The sequence below is a fragment of the Kryptolebias marmoratus genome, linkage group LG16, assembly GCF_001649575.2.
Source record: "Kryptolebias marmoratus isolate JLee-2015 linkage group LG16, ASM164957v2, whole genome shotgun sequence".
NCBI classification, from domain to species: domain Eukaryota; kingdom Metazoa; phylum Chordata; class Actinopteri; order Cyprinodontiformes; family Rivulidae; genus Kryptolebias; species Kryptolebias marmoratus.
In genome coordinates this window covers 24,579,095-24,601,830 of record NC_051445.1, presented here as the reverse complement: position 1 = coordinate 24,601,830, position 22,736 = coordinate 24,579,095, and the positions used below count along the sequence as shown (strand labels likewise).

General features: G+C 39.7%; 1 protein-coding gene across 1 annotated transcript in view; it reads left to right on the top strand.

Annotated features, from left to right (window-relative positions):
- si:dkey-122a22.2 overlaps nucleotides 1-22,736 on the top strand; it is a 31,279-nt gene that overhangs the window by 5,401 nt on the left and 3,142 nt on the right. Inside the window, exons 6-8 of the mRNA XM_017413126.3 lie at nucleotides 678-794; nucleotides 4,802-4,876; nucleotides 20,519-20,657. Coding sequence (XP_017268615.1) covers nucleotides 678-794; nucleotides 4,802-4,876; nucleotides 20,519-20,657 — 331 coding nt within the window. The remainder of the gene's footprint in view (nucleotides 1-677; nucleotides 795-4,801; nucleotides 4,877-20,518; nucleotides 20,658-22,736) is intronic.

Sequence of the window (22,736 nt, the reverse complement as noted above, 5' to 3'; positions counted from 1 at the left end):
TTGCTGGAGATTGTCTGTCCAGCAGTGTTTTTTGCAATGGAAAGAGGCCAAGACTCCAGTGTTTTCTGCTGCTGTTTGGTCTGTTATGGAAGAAAATCAGTTTCCAGGCACTGTTAGATAAAAATCACTCAAACAGGTTTATTTATGTATGGTGCACGACATACAGAGAGCCTTAAAGACAATTAAGAATTAATATCAGAGTCCCAGCCCGAACGGGAACCTCCGAATCAAAGCTCTACCTCCAAAGTCCACACAGGAGCTTATATCTAAGATATTATATTGTTGGTAGGCGAGGAGGAGACAGGAAGCAAGGTCAGTCTGGTTTCAGTGAAGAGTAACAGGGTCATTTGGTGAAAACCTCATAGGCTGTGGAATTTAGACAGAACATAGTCAGGTGTTATCTTATAAAAACCTTGCCACCGCAGGTCCCACATCTGAAAAGGGATGAAACAAACAACTTTTTATGTTGTAGTTGTGATTTTGTGATTTAGTTTTTTTTTTTTTGATAAGCATGTCAATGAGCATATTAAAAATAGAAGGGATTATCATTAGCTCGTTATATTCATCTTTCATGCTGCGGGTCCTCGTGCCACCTGGCCGGATGTAGACGCCTCCTGGCCCAGTTCGCAGCATGTCCTGGTTTTGTGCTGGGACTGACGAGTGCTGCTGTCTTGCAGGATGGTGGACGACCTGCACCGCCTCCTGCAGGCCGCAGGGATAGCCGCGCCCTTCGTACTCGTAGGCTCCGAGCTTGGCGCGCTCAATGGCAGGTTCTACAGCCACATTCACGACGTGTAAGTATTGTGTCACCTAAGAAAACTTAAGGTTTTAGATAAAGAGCATAGTTTTTTTTTTTTTTAAAAAAGACTTGTATAATAAGAACAACGTTTTTTTTCTTGCCTTAGGAAATAATTCAGCGTGGGTAGAAGAAAGTCTGCACTAGAATTGAGGTTAATAAAGACAGATGGGGATCAGAGTCTACTCTGCATAAACTAAAGACAAATTGATAAATTAATTTTATTACAAGCATCTAGCTTTTATGCTATTTTTTTACATAATGGGGGCAATTTATATACAAGGACAAATCATCTCTGCAGCAATATGTGATGATGTACAATTGGTTTAGTGTTTCCCGGTCAACTTCTTTTGTTATTTGATAGTTTAAACAAGGATATGTTATTTTTTTGTATCTGAGTAAAACAGTGATTTTTTTTTTTTTTGTTGTTATTCTCCACTTCAGAGGCCAACATTGCTGTAATCCTTCAGCATTCATATCCTGTAGTGCCATAACCTGCCTTTTTTAATCGGTTTTGAAACTCATTCATGAGTTATCATTAAAACCTCTTTAAAGACGGAATCCCTGTTCAGACCTGGCACTAACTGACTGAAAGCGTTCACACCTGGTAGTAAACGGGTATCTCGTCACATTTTTGCGATCGGGCTACAGTTACCTGCTCTGTATGCAGATAAACACCAAGCCACGTCACAGCGGGCTTTGTCTGAACAACAAGGTCTGCTGATACACATTCAGACACCTGAACTGTATTATTATTTTGACTTAACGTGGTCCAGAGCCATCAGAGTTGTCATTGTTGGAGTTTTGTCTCTTGATTAGCTTAATTACCAAACAGATGCAATATGGGAGAAATAACACAACGATTAGTGACTTCACAGAGCACTGTTTCAGAGCAAGGGCTGAAGATTTTAACCTGTACGGCACGCAAACAGCTGTTTTCTGTTTTCTTCATTTACACACACTTCACTGCGAACATAACATAAGCATTGTGTTTAACTAGGCAAATATAATGTGACATAACACTTCAGACTGTTGTTTCGTGATAAACTGCAGACCACAGTATAAAGTGACCACAATGGATCTAATCAGTTCTAAAACAATCAGAACAAACAAAGTAAAAAACTCAATGCACTGCTTCCTTCAATCCACTTTGATTATTAAAATCACAACTAAACATGCGTTTTTAATGAAAAAGAGTCTGCTAAACAGTTCATTATTATTGAGTTTGACAATTACAAAAGCTTTTTCAACAGAAACTACAACTATGGACAATAGTGATGTGACGTGCCATTTCTTCAAAAAAGCCTTTAATTTTTGTGATTTGTGTCAAATTTGATTTGACATGTTAATTATTTGTTCTGATTGGGACAAACTTTTCAATTTGCAGTTTAGGTGTTTTTCCAATTGAACTTTTTAATGTTCTGTAATGAAGTGGACCTAATAATACATACTGCGGACAGGTATAGTTTAATCCAGTAGACTTATTAAAATGGCTCATGAGAAAACAGACATAATAAACTTACAGGCAACAGAAGCACGGATGAATGACATGAGAAAGTGACAACAGGTGAAAAGCTGCTGATTAATAAAAGGTGAACTGAGTCAAGTAATCTGAGAATATGAGGGAAATACAGAATGGGCAACTAGGAAGCACATAACAGAACCCAACCCAACAAAACACACTCATTCATCCCTTTATCCTCTATATAATTCTAGTTTGCTTTATTGCTTTATTTAGCTTTAATTTCATTTTATTTTCGTTCTTTGCCATTCGGCTCTGTGTTTTTTCAATTGCCCCTCGGGGACAGGTTTTCTGAATCTGATTACGATGAAAATACAAACCAGAAAAACCAAATGAAAGACACCACAGAATCCCCAAACCATGACAGACTTATAGTTTTCTCATAGTGACTGTTTGAGGCATATCTATTTGCCACTTTTTAAAAAATTGGCAATGTCTTCACATGTATTAATGTCTTCACATCCTTAATAAATTACCAAGCAGGAAGCAACCAACTTGAACTATTTTATAAGTGCAGAAGTGTTGTTATACATGTTTGTTTAAGTTAAGCAATTATGTTATCTTTTTGTTGGATGAAAAATACATATTGGCCAGAAATTAAAAAAAAAAAAAAAAAAAGTTGGCATTGTATATCAGCCATCGGCTGCCCTGATTTCTAAAGAATAGTATCAGCGTTGGCCAAAGGAAAAAAAAAACATTCTGATCAACCTTTAGACACAGGTATGTGGTTACCATGGTGACCCTAAAGAGGCACTGGCAGAAGCTTTAACATTTCTTTAGATTTTGGTTCTTCTTACTCTTCTTATATGCATCAAAACATTGGCATTTTGTCACCTTAGATTATTAGCAAAGTATCAGTATTCCCAAATCCCAAGTTACCATTGGGATTTATTGAAGAAAGTTGGAGTATGTTGGAATTGTTGGCAGTAGCTGCATTGGCATCCTTTCAAAATTTCTTAAGAAGTTTTCTAGTTTAGTCTATAACCTTGGCCAGGGACACAGAAGAGCTTCAAAAATGTATCTGTTTTTGTACTTTATCCCGATAGATGAGATATTTTAGCCATTAATAAAACAAACAAAAGAAACCTTCATGTAAAAACAACACACTAAATCATAATTAGTGTTGTTGCGGAAGTATGCCTCAGAATACAACCACAAAACAGTGTTTACTGAGAACAATAAATCATCCGGGAGCTGTCGTACAAGAGCCATTCTAAAATCTACAGAGCTGACTTTCCACAGGGGAAAAACGAACTCTGACAGAATTTAAGATCTGTAATTTAGTCAGCACGACACGTGATAAAGCAGGAACCCTAAAAGCAATAAGCGTTTTATCATTCTTTACGTAGCTTCTCTTATAGTCAACAAAGAGAGTATAATAACTCAAAGCTGGTACTGCATTATTCTTCTTGGAAGTTTTGACAAGTCTGCCTGTTCCTGAAGAAAAAAACAAATTAAAACAAGCATATGCAGTTGCATCACTGTTACAATATTTATATATTCAAATGGTAAATGGGCTCATTAAGTCCTGTCAGAGAAAACTAAGGTGAAATGTGAAAAAGTTGCATCTACTAAAGTAGGATATTCTGCAGCAACGATAAAAGCAAGTATTTTACAGTCATTTAAGGCTGCTGTCTGTTCCCAAATCACTGACATTACATTTAGCCTTTAGTTTCTGTGAAAGCCACCAAATTGCAGGTCTTTAATCCCATCTCTTATGTTGTCTTTCCAATTACAGGACAGTTTAGTCTGGAGAGGTTTTATTTCACCATCCTCACAGTTTGACGTCAGAATATTGACTCCTAGAACAAAGTGTCAGTCTTTCTGTAGCTGTGGTGTGTTCAGGTAATGATGATATTGTAATCTTTGCCTCCATTAGATCTCATGTTATAATATTTATGCTGGCTAACCATCTCAGTATCAGAATGTTGTGTTGAGTAATACACCGCAGTGTTCGAGGCAATAAAAAGAAAATATAATGAGGAAAAAGGCACAAAATTGTCAACTTTATTGCTCTTCTTTCTAACAAAACTTTAACAACTATTAAAAATAACGAATCTTAAAATGGTAGAGTCATTTACTTCACCGAGGTTTACTAATTTACATTTTGGACCAAACACATTCCAGTCTTGCTTCACATCATTGCACATAACTCACCAAACACATGATGAACGTGGCACGTCGCCTGCACCAGGACGGGAAAATTAAGGGTTTTATTTGGCATAATGTTTCTGCTGTTAGGGGAGAAAATTAAAAAGTGGTGTGCCGATAACATCTTATCAAATGAAAAGGTTACCTCTGGGTCTAGTGTGTGTGTGTGTGTGTGTGTGTGTGTTGTCATGCAGTACAAATGTACAGAGTGTCAGGAAGTATGATTCCGCCTGTCTCACACTCATTATAAGGCTTGCTGGGAGGGTAAAGTGGGACGTGTCTCGTCGTCAATGAGTCTTACTTCATCTAAGTGTGTGTCCCTTTGTCCTCAGGCAAGTGTCGGACCTGGTGCTGATTGATCCCATTCCAGAGGACGTTTTTGAGGAAGATCAGTGGAAGGAGTACTGGTGAGTTTTTATTTAAACCCCCTCAAGTTGTAACAGGGACGCAACAGGAGAGGAAAAAAATGGAAGAAAATTTGTTGAAAAGGCAAATACTTCTGAAGCAATGCATAAAACCAGAATGGGGGGAGGGGATGTTATTAGAGGAGGGATGTGGAAAATAAGTAGTTATATTAAGAGCAAGTGGAAAAGTCAAATTCATGAGACTTAAATGATTATTGTATTCCTATTGAGTTTAATACCAAAACGATTTGATTATGCTCATTATCGAGATTAATTGGAGGCCGGATTGTATTCTTCTGGCAGGGAACACATAAGAGGAGAGCAGGAGCTGTGGTAGGGGTGGAGACTGAGTTACAAAAAACTGCAATAATGCTGCTTTTATCCCGCAGACGAGATGCACGTCAAGTGGTAGTCACTGTCAGAGCACACATTTCATTATTCAGTAATTATCAGACACGAGTGAAGTGTTGATAAGTGAAGTGCAGAGGAGGCTTCTGACAGACAGGCCAGTTATGCAACATTAACAGCACTTTCAGTTGTTAGCAAGTTCAGCGTGCTGTGGTAATTGTTAAATAGTTACACCACTCAAGACGTTTTTGATCATGTGTGTATTTTGGCAAACCGTTGCAAGGTTTTAGATGTCTTTGACAGCATCGCAGGGATGATAAAACAAACCTCTTGAATACATCTTGGAAAGTCTTTCTGTGTTTGTTCCTGACAAAACTAGTGGATGTTTATCTGGCAGTAGCATATTTGTTTTGTTAAAAGTATTTTTTTTAGCTTTGTGATGGACTGATAACTTGGTCCGTTCGTAGTCGCCCAGCTGGGGAAAAGGCATTTTAACCTGGAGAGACTCACACAGAGAAAAGCTGCAATTAAACAGTTTTATTGGACATGAAAGACATAAGATTTTGGCGCTCGGATCCCGGCAGAAGACGTGAGTGCTGCATAGCAATAAGCTTGAACGAGAAATTTAGGATGAGGATTAGAGGCGTCTTCCCCGGGCCGGACACTGGTGGAGGTCGAAGAGAGGAAGGAAGCTTGAAGGAACTGGGAAAATAGCGGTGGAGAAGGGGTGGAGGTGGGTTGAAGTTCGACTGGTGAACAGATGAAGCCATGGATGGTAGTCCTTTTAAACAAAGGCTTGCTTGCTGATTGGTTAAGATGGAGACGCGGTCTGATGCTGATAGGCTGCAGTGGAAGCGCACAACGCAGCGATTGGATGATGCAGGTGAGGCTGAGGCAGGTCTTCCAGTTTGAATTTATGCTTGGTCTCCATTAGTTGCAGGCCTGCTCATACATTCTTCTCTGTTCTGTTGACCTTATTCTTTGCTTAAATCTCTTGTATTGCTTAAATTGTGAAATGTTCTTCCATCTTTAGTCCCCAGTCCCATTATGCTCTATGACGCTCTTAGTTTGGTCTCTCATAAAATCACCAAAAACTACAGTTCAGACATTATTACCAAAACATTAACCATGAGTTGTACAACATACTCTGAAGAAGGATGTCACAGTAATTGGTTAAAGTTAAAAAGAAATGATAACTTTGGATTATTTTATGTGATCGGATGCTGTCAGACAGAGCTGTGGAGATCCGCTTGTTCAAGCTGTCACTAAAAGCTTTACACTCAAACAGTCCACCAACATCCAGTCCACTGGATGTTTATTTTATTGATGGGAAAACTAACAGACCGACCCAGTTTTTCTGTAAAGTTTCTGTTCTGTGAGTTTAGTGTTTGCATACAGAGGCTGACGGAAGAGGGGAGGTGGTTCATTTTGGTTCGATCACATACCATAATGTAACACACTATCACCTGGAAAACGTTATTTAGTTTAAAATATGTGCAGCTTAAAACAGAGTAATAACACCGATTATTATAACTGCACATACAATTACAGATCAGTAGATTTCAAGTCACCATTTAAGCAGCTGACCAGGATGGATTCTTCATGTTTTAATGTCGTGTTTTTCGTTGCTGAGGCTTCAACATGACGAGACAGCAGTGTGATTAAAATGTCTCTATAGGTGATCTCAGGCCGCACTAACTGATGACTGATAGTAGATGCAGGATCTTAATACAAGCTGATTGTTGCAGACACGCCGCTGAATGTTCAATTTGGTTCGTTTTTTAATGGTTTAACCATAAATGCTCCTCTAAAGGTGGAAAAACCAGAAGGAGCAAAGTGGGCGGAGCAGCATAAGATCAATAAACAGGCCCAAAATATTTGATTTTTTTGTGCCAGTAGCTCTGTTTAGGAAACCTTCAATATAATTCATGTACAAGGTAAACTAAAATGGACCAAACACGAAGCCTTTAGTAATCCTCCGAGTAATCTCTGACTATTTGAGTTACAAAGACTTTAACTGACCACTCACACCTATTTGATTTTCCAAAGTAAGATTTTAGGCAAATCTAACTTTAGTAGTGTGATTAACCAGTCATTAATCAGTATAATTAATGACGCTGTTGCTCATTGGATGGCTTCCATTCAGTATCCTGTTTCTTATGGTTGTGGTCTTCCCAAGGGGACCCATTGTTGCCAACTGACCTGATATTTTCAGGCTGAACTGGATTAACTGGCATCAGGCTCTTTATGATTTGAACAATTCTTCAGCTTGTGACCATTTTTAAGACATAAGATTTTTATTTGTCATTATGTTTCTAGAACATGACAAAATTGCAGTGTTACTCTCAGCATAAGTAAATAAGTAAAATAATAAAGCATACATCTGTTGCAGAATTCTCAGTCAGTCCTTAAGGTGCAGTGTTTGTGAGTGTGACTGCAGGGTAAGCCCAAGAATCAAACAAAGACTCCATAAAAATCAAAAGTCGAGCACATATTGATTATATTTTTAGCTGGTGTTGTTCACGTCTTGTTAGACTTGATAAAACTTCACATTAACTGTTTTTTATTTGAACACACCTACAGCTGTGACTGATCGAGCCACATAACTCGTGAAAAATGTGCGCTTTTGTAGCAGTTTGGAAGCACATCAAGTGAGGTAAACATTCACAGTTTCAGAGACTGCTAAAGAAAAAAATTAAACGACATTACTGCACCTAAAAAAAAAATTATCCGTGCCACTCTTCTGGAAAGCTGTTCATGTGGCAAATTAAGAGCCACTGTGTGTGTTTGTGTGTGTAGTTGTCTGTTAATGGAACTGCACTGCTTTGTGGTGATATTTAAATGCCACTAGGCCCAATCCAGTAAAGGTGAGGTTGCAGATTTTCACAGGAAAGCACGAGGATCCTCAGCTTTACCAACTATCACATTAATGGAAGGAAATGCATGTCCAAGAGAAACTTATGTTGTAATGAGATCATTTGTTAATGGACTCCATTTCGAAACAGACAATGACTTTTTCTATTAGCTTTGAGTAGAAAGGCATATAGGCAAGGCACCTGAGAGTGAGCATAAGGGTTATGGATCAATAAGTTAAGTATGAAGGTAATATAAAGTTTTTTTTGTTTGTTTTTTCTTCTTGAAAATTCATTCCACCATTCCATAGGTTAAGGGTAGTTTTCAAAATACTACCTGCCCACCAAAGCTGTTTTCTGGGGTAACGTTTCTTCTCTGGAACTCTGTTTTACCCCTGATTCCTGCAGTCAGAGAGGCCGTGGCTGAGAAAAAGGACCCATAAAAACACCTTGGTTCCCAGAAAAGGTTCCTGCAGTTAAACACCCCTGAAGTATTCGTAGGCCGTGCTTTCGGAGTTTCAAGTATCAATGTTAGGTTCCTCTGTTTAAAGTTCAAAATGCTGCCACATGCAGTATTGTCTTCTGTTTTGCATTGTCAAAAAAAAAATCACTTGCAAGAAGTTAATGGATGTCAGCTCTTACAGAAGAAAATATAATAAGTGGTAAAACCATAATAATGGAGTCATGCCCATGAGGAAGTTGCATGTTCATAGACCACTATTAGCCCGCAGCTTATATAAGCATGAGTCAAGCCAGATAAGAAATGGATCCCTGAAAATGGCCTAATTTGTACGTGACTCAAAGTGGAGCAGCACCATTTATCAGGGGTATGTGTCCAATTATCCTCTGATTAATAGGCATTCATTTAAACGAGTACATGACAGTGCAGCCACAATCCAATTACTCCGTGGAGAGAAGCAATACAGAAATGAAATGAACCAAAGACTTACATTTAGTCCGTTAAAAAAAATATATTAGTGCTTGATTTACACCGTGGTGGTGAATGTGGGGGTATAGGATTAGGAATAAATTACAGTGTACAGTATGGAGATGTAAAACGTGTTGCGTAAGAACTCGTGCAGCATCTCTGTTTGCAAACCGAGCACGGATTGCAAGCAGCTGTGCAATCCTGATTCGTAGGCCCGGTGTTTACCTGCTGCCAAAAGTCTTACACCATTTGGTACACAAGATAAGTAATACAGAAGGGAGCTGGGCTGCACCTGAGCAGGATTGTAAGGAGACTGTATCAGCTTTGCTCTGGGACCGGAGGATTTACACATCAAAGACCGGCTCATTAACAGAGGCTCACTTCCAAAATTAGTTCTGTTACATCCGACAAAATGAATCACTGCCATCTCCAGAGGAAGGCACGCGCGTGTGTCTGCGTGCAGGTATTTGCCCGTGCCCGCTCTGTTGTAAAGGTTCGTCCTTATTTATTTCCACTTATTTTCTGTGCAGACTCCGTTGCTGCGTGCGTCTCAGCTGCATGTGGCGTCAGAGATTCGGAGGAGCCCAGGTGGCTGTTTTAGAGAAATTGCGAGCCAGGGGTTGGGGTAACGCAGCGCTGGCAGCTTCCGTTTCATCAAAATGAGCAGCAGTTGTGCGTCTTCTCACTTTCACAACAGATGATAACATTTTCAGGTTTTCAAATGTATGCCTCATTTTGTTTGGTTTTCAGAACATCTCAATTATCAAATTAAATTAAGAATAAGGTTGGTAGCAGTTTATTTTTGCCATAATTATTATAGAGAATTAAAAAAAGGATAAAATAATCTAATGGTTGTTGAGGCTGTTTGTGTTGTTGTAAGGCATATTTTAATTGGCTTATTAAATTAGTTTGGATACCTCAACCAGAGGTAATCAAGATTGCATCTGTTTTTTTGGGTTGGAAGTTGTACATTTTGTAATTAAACTTGCTTTAGATGATCGCAGAACATGAGTCAGCCTTCGCTTTCAGCTACACGAGAAATAAAGAAGCACTAATGTGAGACACAAACGTGACCACAAAAAAATGTTTTGAAACGAGACTTTGATTGCTGGCACTTTATTTGAAATTTGCAGCAAGTTTTTCAAAACTGAGTTATTGTTTTCAAATTCTTCACCTCAAAAGCTTCATACTGAGACAGAGGTTCGGATTATCGCCTGGCTAGTTTTGTTTACGAGCGTGCCGGTTTCAAAACTATAATTTTTATTGGTCCAAAATGATGTCATCAAGAATTCCAGCCATATATTTGAGATGCAGAATGCGTAAGCTTCACAATGACGTCAAATATTATATGAAGGGAGTTTCTGGTGCTTCGGCATCCGGCACAGAAAAATGATCACTTTCAAAAGAAATTATGGAGGTTACGAGACAAAGGACTGCTTCTGAAGACATACCTGTTAGAAAACATTGATTTAAAGGTAGATTAGGAAGACTATATGCTGTTTTTAGTTCCCGGGGTTGCTACATTGTGCGTTTGTGGATACATTTTTATGCAAATTTCAGTAATAATATTTTCACATTTCTTGCACTGCTCTTGTGCTCGTTCTGACTTTTACCAGCACAGGTCACATTTCTGCGACAATTAATACTGTTTGGATGAGTTATTGTCAATTAATATCTCACGTACCACCCTAATTCCTTAAAAGTTAAGACTGTGTAAAATGTAAAGAAAAACAAAATGCAATGATTTGGAATCTTATGGCAGCAACACATCTTAAAATTGGACAGGGCCGTATTTACCACTCTGAAGCATGGAGTGCTTCCCGACAGCGATCTGTGGAAGTATTCCTGAGTCCATGCAGGGATGTCCAGAACAGAATCACACCTGTTTTTATTGCAGTGGCTCCCGAGGGCTTGAAGATCATGGGCAGCCACTCTAAAATGCTTGTTTTAAACCCAGTCCTTATTGATTTGTTACCAGTTAACCTTATTTGTTGCAAAAATGGCAAAAATCCATCTTTTTTTTTTGGTTTGTTTGTTTTATTATTATTCGTACCACTTACCTTTTCAGCCTTCTGTTGCCCCTGTCATCACTTTTTTGAGATGTGTTGCTGCCATAAAAATCCAAGTTACCTTTTTTTAACCCTAAAAATTGTCCAATTTCTTAGTTTAAAGATTTGATATGTTTACTATGTTCCATATGGGTTTATGAAATTTGCAAATCATTTACATTTTGCACAACGTCCCAACTTTTTCAGCATTATGGTTGTAGAGGATGTTATACATTGAGCATATCTGCGGTATTGGACCCTTTCCAATTTGGGTGGTCTATTCTGCAAAAGGACCCCGTCACTTTCCATATCCACTGCTGCTCTGCCGCTCTGCCCTGAATATCGCCCACCTCTGTTTGACCTCTCCACCACCCCAGCATTCACCTGTAGGCTCTAGGCCAGGTGCTGCCATCGCTCCATAACACACCGAGAAAACATGCTCACAGGAACTGGAGACTTGAAACGCCTGATTCCAATTATCTTCAGCAAACACGTCATGCTCATGTATGTTTATGCTGTATAGATATGTAAACAGAATGTTCGTCCACGTCTCTAAAACAGAGTAGTGTGGAACTGGGTCCCTCGCTTTATTTGGCGTTTGAAAGAAAATGTGTACCCGTGCGTTTGTTCACATTCACCATCTGCAAAGTGCATGAAATGAAAAAGCAATTTACGCCGTGGGGAACATATTTGTTCAGAGAGCAGAACCAGCGGGGGATGCTCTTGGCTAATGGATGGTCCTTACACTTTAATGATTACTGATTTTAGTGCATTTTAATAGGGGATTTTAATGCACCCTCAGTGTGTTTAATGCAACTCAGTCCTCAAAGAGAGGAAGGTTTATTCATTCCTTCACTCCGTATTATAGTTCATTTAAATGAAAATCATCACACATCATGGTGACTTGACTCATTTAAATCGGAGGCATTAAGGTTGTATTGAGGGCCTGTTTTTTAGGAATGAAGTGGAAGACTTTCAGATAAGTTTTTCTTCAACAAGTTGATGTATGTACAGTATACGTGTCGGTAATGGTGATAGACTTAAAAAATAAATAGCAAATTTGACTCCCCCCCCTATTATAATGAGTTCTAAACCTGTAAATGAAAAGCAGGTCATGAAATGTGTGAGTGTGCTCCAACATTTATGGCACCTCGAAATCCATAAATTTAAAGATGAGATGCCAGTGATTAAAACCTCCCCGTGGAGTGGCAGCTGGAACCAGTCTTATTTATAACAGCTGACATTTAAAATGCTCGATTTGTTGCGAGAGTGTTCGCATTGTGTGTTTTGCCAAGACTGAAAAAGCTCCCTAATGCTTAGGAGAAAAAAAAAAAAAAAAAAAAAAAGGTTCTGGATGCCTGTGTGTCTGGCAGGAAAATAAAGAAGATCCCACACTAAAAAAAACAAACAACCGGATTGTTTGTGGTGGTGTGGCCTTTTCCTGCAAATCCTGCTCAAATGTCATGCACTTGACTGGTAGTCAGGGGTAGGAGGGTCCTAAGAGACCGTTTACTGCTGCCAGAGGGAAAATTTGAGAAAGAACTGCACATTATCACAGAGGAGGAGGGGGAGGGGACCCTCTAACGATTTGATTTAATTTCCCCTTCACCAATAAATAAATAAAAGACAAAGTTTTCTAGTTGTGTGTGCAGGATTCATTTAGTGCCAGCTCAGCAGAGCTTCACATGTGAATCAGCTCACATTAACTGTAAAGCACGGTGGTGGAAGTGGAATAATTTAAGGTTGCTTTTCTGTCTCAGGGAATGGCTAGTTTGCTGTATTTCAGAGCTTGAATGTATTTTAGGCCAATTGTCTGAAAGTTGAAGTTCAAGGAGACCAGGACTATTAACAATATACACATGACGTCATTGCTAATATGACGTTATGTGCGTGCTCATGCGATATTGTGAGATCTCACAAGATATCTTGGCGCTTGGAGTATCAGTTGAGGATGACGGTCAGCCAGCTGCTACCACGCCAAAATCAGCTCAGTGTCTGTAAAGTTTGTTAACAGTTTTGTGTTTTCCTGAAATCAATTAGTTGTGGCGGGCATCTAAAAGCTGTTCACTCTCAAGGTAATGAATTGTAGGTGTGCGTCCATTGATTACATTCCGAGAGTTTCCCTAAAATTCGTCCGGTGGTTCATGAGATGTTTTGCTAACACTATAGACAAGCACACACACACAGACCAAGATGGGCAGACACATTAGCGTCTTTGCGCCTTCGGCAGAGAGCTATAAAGAGTGCAAAAGCCAGCAGAGATCGCTTTGTGCCTGTCTTTGTGCGTCCCCTCTGTGTGTTTGTGACTACATGATGCATGTTTGTATAAACTGCAGAGGTGCTTCGGGTGACGAGCCTCACGGCGTCGGCTCAGTGGCTCTCTCTGTTTGGGCAGAGGTATGATTGAGTCATGAGCCTGAATTAAAAATGACACTTTCTAACCCATTCATCAGTTTGCCTCATTAATGTGCTATCAACACCTGCACCCAAACACACAAACACACACACACACCCAGTCAGCGTCACATAAACACTAACGCACGTGGCATGTACGTGCAGCACACACTGTCACCCACACAGCTTGATGCAGTTTGCTGCAGACTGATATGTTTGGAAGCTCATTTAGTCTGCTCTGTACGACAGGTGCCGTCTGACTGATGGCTGTTCAGACTCTCACAACATCTACATTTCCTTAGATTTATTATTAAGCTGTTTAAACATTCCCGTTATGCTCAGTTTAATATCTTCTCCCTGGCTCGTCATCTCGGTTTCCTTCATGGGAAACAGTAGCTCCCACTGATGACATATCCACTCTCCCCCTTGCAGCCTGTTTGCTTTCAACGCAAGCTTGCGTTCAATAACCCACTGGAGCACAGGCCTAAGCCCCTCCGGGAATCCTCGGATGAGGTCGGCACCAGTCAGCCGGTCACATGCTGATGGACGGGTGGAAGGAGAAGGCAAAGGAGGGGGGGGGGGAGAAGTTGAGGCAGCAAAAAGAAAAATTAAGCTTTAGTAGAAGCTACTGTCTGACAAAAGCTTGATGTGTGGCTATTGATTTGCCTGAAGTTATGCAGATTGGTTTAAAAAATGTCTGTGATTTCATCCCCAACCAGCTGTTTAGATGTAAAATGTTGGCAGTTTTATATCAAGCCCATCTTATAAATATAGAAATATGTTAAATTGTGATAATCAGTGCCTGACTCGAAACAAATTCTTCACATTTAATGTCTGATCTGTTTGGTTTTTTTAGCTTTATTAGTGTGTGATTCATTATGATTCACACTGCAGTTCTGTAATGGCTCCCAGCGTGTCGGCCTCTCCTGACTCAGCTACCATCCGATCCTCTCCCCCTCTTCCTGAGAGACTCCCCCCCCCTTCGCGAGTCAGGGATGCCAATTAATTGTAATTGGATCCACTGTAAGCATAACTATTGCTCTTACGTTCCGCTAATGAAGCAGGCCTTCTGCGGCCTCCGTTTATTTACCCCGTGTAATCTATAGTATGGATGCTGGGAGGGAGGCTGGAAGCAGAGGAGGGTCAGAGCGACGTCTGCTGCGGTGCAAGAGGGACACCTTGTGTTCAGTCTCAGAACTGCAGATTGAACTTTGGAAGCACCTCTCTAAAAGACTTGAACGACTTATTTCCCCTAAAATGTTAGGTTTAGGTGTATTTTTTTTGGCTACTGATAAAGAAGCGACCATAATCATTTGGAATCAGCCAGCTTATATCATTTTATCTTATCATATCTTATATAATTTATATTCTTTAAACCCTCAGAAACTCACAGCAGATGTATTTTTCCCACAGGGAGTTTAAAAATATGAATGTGCTTGGACAAATAGACCAAAATATATTAGTTTTATTAAAAGCTTATTATTGATTTATCTTTTTTGACATTGTGAATTAAATCCTAATTTCTGTAAGTCATGTTCATCAGCCACTGACTGAGGTTTCTTTTTATGGCTGATGCCAAACTTAAAAAATCAGTGCAGCCAATGGCCAATATATAAACCAGATTTTTACTCCCTTTTTTACTTGAAAGGTCAAAAGTGTAAATGTTTTTATGGCTGATGAGTTTATTCCATTTTGGTAAAAAGAAACATAACCTAATTAAACATGTTTTGGGAGAACTTTGACGCTTACAAAATATCTACAGAGGGTTGTGATGACCTCCCCATAGCAGCTGCTGCTCCACCTTCATTTTTCTACTTGACAATCGGATAAGGGTATTATCTCACTGGCGACTTATCGGCAACTAGTCTGCGATTCAAAATTGCGAGAAAATAGGCAAATTGTCTGTTTGTCTTTGAATGTTCTCCTCCTCTATTTACATCTGAGGATTATTTTACTGACTCAGTATCTATTGTGTGCTGAGACTGTCCGAAGTGTGCTCATCATTGTTCAAATGTAAACAATCGACTCATAACTGTTGGCAACAAAACATGATTTTGCTTATGTCGCTCATTTATGACAAATAATGTGGTAGACTTTTGGTAGTTAATAATGTGTACTTAGAAGTTGTTACTTGATTTTAAGAGCTGTCAAAATATATGTAAAAAATTGTATATTTTGACATCTCTTATGGCTTTAAGTATGCACAGACTTGGCTGATAACCGATTATTTAAAAGTGGCAAAAAATCAACCCAATAACTGGCCTATCTGTAGTTTGAAGCAAATATTTGCAGCAAGATGCTGTAGGCTTGCAAGTAAACAGTAAAAGGTCAGCAATCCTGTTTTTTTTTTTGTCGTCCTACATTTGATGTAAAAAAAAAATCATTTTGATGGGAGACATACTTTCTGTACAGATTGATGGAAATAGAGCTGATTCACAAGGTCATCACGTCTTGTGATCTCTAATTTTAACTAGTTTAGATAATGTAGCTTCAAATTTCACACAGCTTCACGCCAACAAATTCACTGTAAATACCCTCATGTACAGACACGAATGCTTTATTTCTTATCAAAAGTGATGCAGTTAAAAGCAATCGTCTAATGCATATCTGCATGCTTTTAGTATGTGATAGATAGAATAAACAAAAAAATGTGAAAATAAATTATTTGTAGTTTATTTAACAAAGATATGCTCAAATAGTATGAACAGATTTGTTAATACCTTTCATGAGACTAATAATCTTTGCATTATAGGGATGTTTCAAACTGTTTGACCTGAATTAGTATCACAGGAGCGTTCAAAGCTTTTCATCAGCCATTCAGCAGATTTAAAGGGGGAACAAACAGCCACTGAGTAGTTTGGTGTTGCTGTGTTCACCACAGTGAACATGGAGCAGAGAACACAAAGGTGAGAGCTGTGAGGAGCTCAGAAAGAAGATTATAGATCTCCATGTTAAAGGTAAAAGCTACAAGACCATCTCCAAGCAACGTCTCTTTGACAACAGTTGCCAATTTTGTTAAAAGAGTACAAGATTCATAGGACTGCAGCCAGACTCCCGGGACATGGACGCAAGAGGAAATGCAACCCCAGGTTGATCAGATGAATAGTGCTGGTAGTAGAAAAAGAGCTGAGGAAGCCATTTAAGCTGAACTCCAAAGTAAAAGTACGACTCTTTCTGATTGCACCATCTGACGTAGTGTGAATCATAATGGGCTCTGTGGAAGAAGACCCACGAGGGTACCACTATTAACAGAAATACACACACACACACAAAAACCCAACTGGAACTCTTTGGCTCCAGTCGCATCAGTTTTTGTTTTGGTATTTTGAGTACTGTAAAAAGGTACCGATATTTTTTTATATATAAGTAAAGAAGACGGACCGTTCAGTTGCAAAGGATTCATGAGGAGAATTATTTCACTGTTGCCTGTTGTAAACAAATATTACCGCAAACATTTTAAAGAAGTAAACATGAAATTCAGGTGAAATTATCCTGAGCGTCACAAATAACTTTTATCCAAATCAAAGGTGATGGTATTTCTTTCATAAACACTGAGACTTGAAGAAAAACACTATAATGTGTTCCTGTTAGCATCTCTAGCCTTTCTGTATTGTTCTCTGCTGTGTGTATATATATATATTTTATTTTTCTAACTGCTTTCCTTTGTGTCATAGTTGAGCCACGTGTATTAGCCCATGTTTAAGTGTTCTGCGCTCGTTGTAATAGTTGGCAGACGCTCGTGTAATAGTTCGTGTTTAGTGTGTGAGCAAGCTCTCAGGTAACAGAGGCCCTGCATATGGAAGGAGATGGTAATGAGGAAGAGGAGGAAAGGAGCCTTATCGCCGCGGGGCCAAATTCCGACAGTGAATTGCGTAGTTGTAACAAAAGTAACAGAGCGTCCATTCAGCCTGCACTAATCCAGATGGGAAAGTCAAACAGCAGAAAGTCCGTGGCACAAACTCATTTCATCACTTTATTAATTTAGATATTGCCTCCTCGCTCCTGTGGGGAGGAAAGAAGGGAGAAAAAAAAAGAGCCCCTCTGAAATGACCAACATCGGTGAGGCGTTTTGCTCTACATGGTTCCCCCACTTCGTCTCCTCCTGTTATCTGTTTAATTCATCCCACCAATCTTGGCTGTCTTTACCCACTAAATTTCCCTTTGACACGCATGCCTTGCTTCGCATAATCCTCACTCAGGGGCAGAATTAAAAATGGAAAAAAAAAAAAGAGGAGGGAATAGGACAGGTGGCTTGGAGAATCCTTGAAATAATGTTGAACGCCAGACTCGGGAATGATTGAACTAGATTGGAACCGGGCGGCTGATAGGGAGAGAGTTTCCCCTGCCCTTTATTTATTTAATTTTTTTTGGAAGCAAGTTGTCGGAAAAAGGGGTGACAGGTGGAAAATGTGCAGAGACCGAGAAGTCTCTTTAAGAGTCAGGTCGGAGAGTCTGCTCTAAATTGTGGTGCCAGAATGACTTCTGAGGGAAAACTGTGGCAGGGAAGATGAAAATGTCAAAATGTCACTCTCCCGAGGTCTGATACAAAAAGTTTTCTTCCGAAGACGCAGAATTAGAACCGCTCGCTTGTTTCGTTTTCCCTCGTTGCCTGCATCTATTATTGGGACCCCCCCCCCTCCCGTGAATATGGCAGATATGTTATCTGCTGTTTGTGGCGGCAAAACGCTCAGTTCTCCACGATTCCTATCAGCCTTATCTGACCGATCGGCGGTGTGTCGGAGCACCACTTGGTACATCTAGCTGGAGCTATGTGTGTGTGGGGCAACATATCCTATCATTATCGGCCATAGGGGTGAAATGGGTTATTTTACACCTGAAAAAGTGCATGTTTATGATGCTGCTTTTGATATGAGCCACATAAAAGCAGGAAAGAAGTGCTGAAGCCTTCGTACTGGAAAATAGAGTTTCCCCGTGGCAAGCGGCACTGCTGGCTGGTGCTGTGATTTTTAACAGTCAGTAATGCTGAAAGGTTAACTGCATGGCAGATCATAAAATAAAGTGCTTCATTTACAACCTAGAATTCCTTGAAGGAATGCGTATCGCCCGTCACTTAGTTTTAGACACAGATCACGTTACGCTGAGAAGGGACAGAGTTATGGCGTTTTGGTCAAAAACTGTATTTTATTTATGCGAGACAACAATATCATCAATGTCTCTAAATTTGACTGAGTTTGGACCATTTTGTGTTGGCTAAGGCTGATTAGCTGGAGCGGCCATCTTGAATTGGTCTGACTCCAAAAGTAAATCAGCTGTAGACGTATGTCCAGTGATTATTTTCTGAGAGTTTCAATCGAATCCGTCCAGCGTTTCATGAGAAGGTTTGCTAACAGACAGACAGTGCTTTTAAAGTTAATGCCAAAGTTTTAGGCAAAGACGCTGAGCATTGTGTAGCACTCGGAATACGTGTTTTAAGTTACTCTCAGCTAAAACTAGACCACATTTAAACTAAATATCTCTGGAGTTGACTGAGGTATAGCCATGTTTGTGTTGGCTAAGGTTGTTTAGCTGAATTGGATTGACTACAAAAGTTAATCAGTTGTAGATGTACGTCCTGTGATTACTTTCTGAGAATTTCATCAAACTTTGTCTGGAGATTCATGAGATATTTTGCTAATATATAAAAAAAAACCAAACACAAACACTGAAATACATCAACTTTTTGCCATTGGTGCTCAGTGATAACAATTGAAAATAAATAAGACTTTAACTTATCTTATAGGTTTCAAAAGAAAACCAACGTGATTTTTTTTTGATTGATGGAGTTTTATCAGATGAAGCAGCAGGAAGTAAAAGGACACAGAGATTTGTTGCTCAGATCAGGATGGATCTGCCACGATGAGGCTCTTGGCGCGCGCGGAGCTCCGATCTGGCGTGCGCTGGCTGCGCGTCGGGTCGGGCTGCACAGCACGGCCATGACGGCAGCAGGAGCGCGGCCCTATTGATTGGGCTCCACAGGCTGAGACCAGCCAATTCAGAGCACCAGTGAGCCGAGACCGATTGGGCCTCCTGAGTTACAAAATCCCACCGCTCTTCTTCTCTACCCTGCCAAAAAAAAAAAAAAAAGAAAGAAAAGTATTCATCAATTTTGGGGCAATTTTTTTTTTTTTTTCTTTTTTCTTTCAAGAAACAGAATTTTTTGTCTGGAAAAGACTGAATGACTTATCTTCGGCCGCTATTTTAGTTTGATTTTGTAAAGGAAAAACAGCCTGATGCATTAGTTTGGTGCCTATTGCAGGGAATTAGAGCAGTTCCACTTTATGGATCAGGCTAAAAATATCAAAGGATTGGCGTAATTTGAATGGTGATGCTGGTGGGGAGGGGCGTTCTTCTGATTCTGCGTTCTACATTTAATAATGTTTGCCTGTGTGTGTTTTTGTGTATGTGTGTGTACCTGGTTTTTGCTTCTTTTTTGGACCTTTTCTAGTATAATCACCTACCCTGTCAGGACCAGTAGTCCTCCTGGGGACCAAAGTCCAATAGCTGATTAGCCTTTTGAGTCAACACGATTCAAGGTGGCTGCCACAGCAAAGCGATCTTGGCGAACACAAAAATGGCTGTAACTCAGTGAATTTTACAGATATTGAGCTAAAATTTGGTGTGGTAGTAGCTGACAGTCAGTTACAACACATACACCAACTGCTAACAAATCATATGAAAGTGCATGAAAACACATTTAATGTTTGTTTCAAAGTTTGACTAAAAACAGGTACTACTCTGCCATTTCTCAGCATGAGATGATCTTAGTCTGAAACTCTGGCATGAAAAGCAGCGGGTGATATGCATTCCTTCAAGTATCCATATATTTGATTTGACTCGAACCAAAAAACTGATTTTATCACAGCAGAATGCATCTGTCATCAGAATTAAAAAAGGGTCTGTATGTAGTTCATGACATGGCAGTCAATCAGCTAAACTTTGTGAAAGCACCAAGTGGATTCCACACCAGATGAGCAGAAACATGTCTCCACATTCAAAACCTATCAGTGCCTACTGATAAGTCCTGCTTTTAGTTGGTGTGTCTTTTTTAAAAATTTTTATTTTTTATTTTTTTCAGGTATGGGAACCTGCTGCCCTCCCTCCAAGCCAGGCAGTTTTCAGCAGCCACAGGACTGAGCCGCATGCTGATCATCATGGGAGCAACTGAGATGATGCTGAAAGGCGAAAACGTCTCAGAGGAGGTGATCCAGCGCCAGGTCAGACTCGGGTCCACAAGCGTCCTTCAACCGAGCTGCGAATGATTGTTCGGAGAATGCCAAAGAACAACCTGTTTTTTCCATTTTCTATGAGTGGTCTTCTTTAAGGTCACAGGCGATTCAGGGTTAAATACAACTAGTGATCATTGTAGAAACACACAAATCTAAATGCACTGCTTTGGCTTTAATCAGGCAGTTTCTATAACATTTATTATGTGAAAGAAACAGCGATAAACTGCAGGCAGTTTAAATAATTGTTCTTCCATCTTTCCTGTGCAGCCACAGGATGGTGCTAGTGCCGGAATAATCCCGTCTCCTCAGCAGAGATACGAGTGGGTGATGATTGCAGGGGCGTTTGTCTCCATACCGTCAGAGACAGTGAATTTGGCTCAATATGACAGCACGCGTCATTTTTTTTTTTTTTTTTTTGAACAAATGAAAATGGAACCCGTTTGCCGAAGCTGACGTGATGCAGCAAAAGCACCGTGTCTCCTGATGCCTGCTATATTGTAAAGCTCAGCCTTTTGACAGCTCATACAGTTTGTGAGAACATGGCTGTTAATACAAGCTACAAGCTTTCTGCTGCATGTTGCAAATGAGTTTTTTTTTATTTTTATTATTATTCTACAAGGGAGGGCTTTTTACATTTTGCACAGGCCCATATTCAGATCTGCTGTGAATCACACTTACAGTTGGGACATTTCTGCCTGTCATGAAGTCCTGTAGTCATTATTCACTTTCTGTTGAAAACAACCATGGCAGAGGAGTAGTAATGGATTCCAATCATGAAAAACAACCAGTGTCTTTGAAAACATGGTAAAAGCTTTTTTTTTATACACACAAATACACACTTTGGTTTAACAGAGAAATAAACCTTCTTGTTTATAATCAGGATAAATGCAGTAAAGTTAAAGCAGGGGAATTAATTCATTGGCCTCCTAATTACTTTTCGGTCGTTATGTTTTGTTTTCGATGCACTACTCTTCCCACAGCTTTGGGAAAAAAAAACATACAAAAGAAACAATCCAATCATGTGTTTGGACTGAGAATAGTATGCTATGACTTTTGGTAGCAGTACAGCGTATAGTATACAGTATAGCGTTTATGAAAATCACAAAAAACTGCAAAGTCCCATACACAACAATGGGATTTGGTGAAATGAGGGAGAAAACCCAGCTTTCTTTGGAGCGCTGCAGCTCAGGCACACTTCAAATTAGAAACATCTTTCACAGTTTAAACAGGTCTCGGAAACTTGGACTTGACGCGACTGAACTGGCGTTTGAATATCTCAAATGGTTTTTACACAATCACCATTTAAGTGTGATCTCGTTTGGAGAGTTTACAGCAAAATGTTTAACTTGCAGTGAAATGATGTCACACTAAATTTTGAGCTCCTCTTTATGTTACAAATGTTACATTTATACAGTTTATACATCGAAACGTAGGCATTTTTGTCTTGTTTCACCCAGGGTGTCTCTCACTGCTGTAAGATTTAATGTTGTATCTCACTGGGCTGAGACTGTTGGAGAAACTAGTTGCTGACTCAGACTTGACTTAATATTATGAAAAAATGCACAAATTTTTGTTTCAGTCTGACTGAATTCTAAGAGTTTGAAACCAGCGTTGCTGTGTTTTGCACAGGTAAATTTTGAAAATCATGGCTTTTTTTTGTCCAAAACTGTATTCTAGACTGCACACATTATTTCACCCACCTTGGCAGACACCGCCACATTTTTAATTTATTCCACTCGAATACACTTTTAAATGAAGATGGGTAGATTTAGATGAGTTTTTAAGTAACTGTTATCTATCATTGGGTCGTTTTTTACACCTGGACAGGTTTTTGTCAGAGGACAGCTCCAGTCCATGTCAGGATTTGGGTTTTTGTATTCAGTTCGTCTTGTTTCAGTTTGAGTTTATTGTTTATTTTATTCGGTTATCTTGTTCCCTGTGCCTCAGCCATCATTCACTTCTCCTCAGTCTGTCTCTCGTTCTCCTGCCACGCCCATCTCCACCTGCCTGAAGTTGTCATCACTCGCCTGCGCCCTCTTACCTCGTTACCCTCTGTGTTTAAAACCT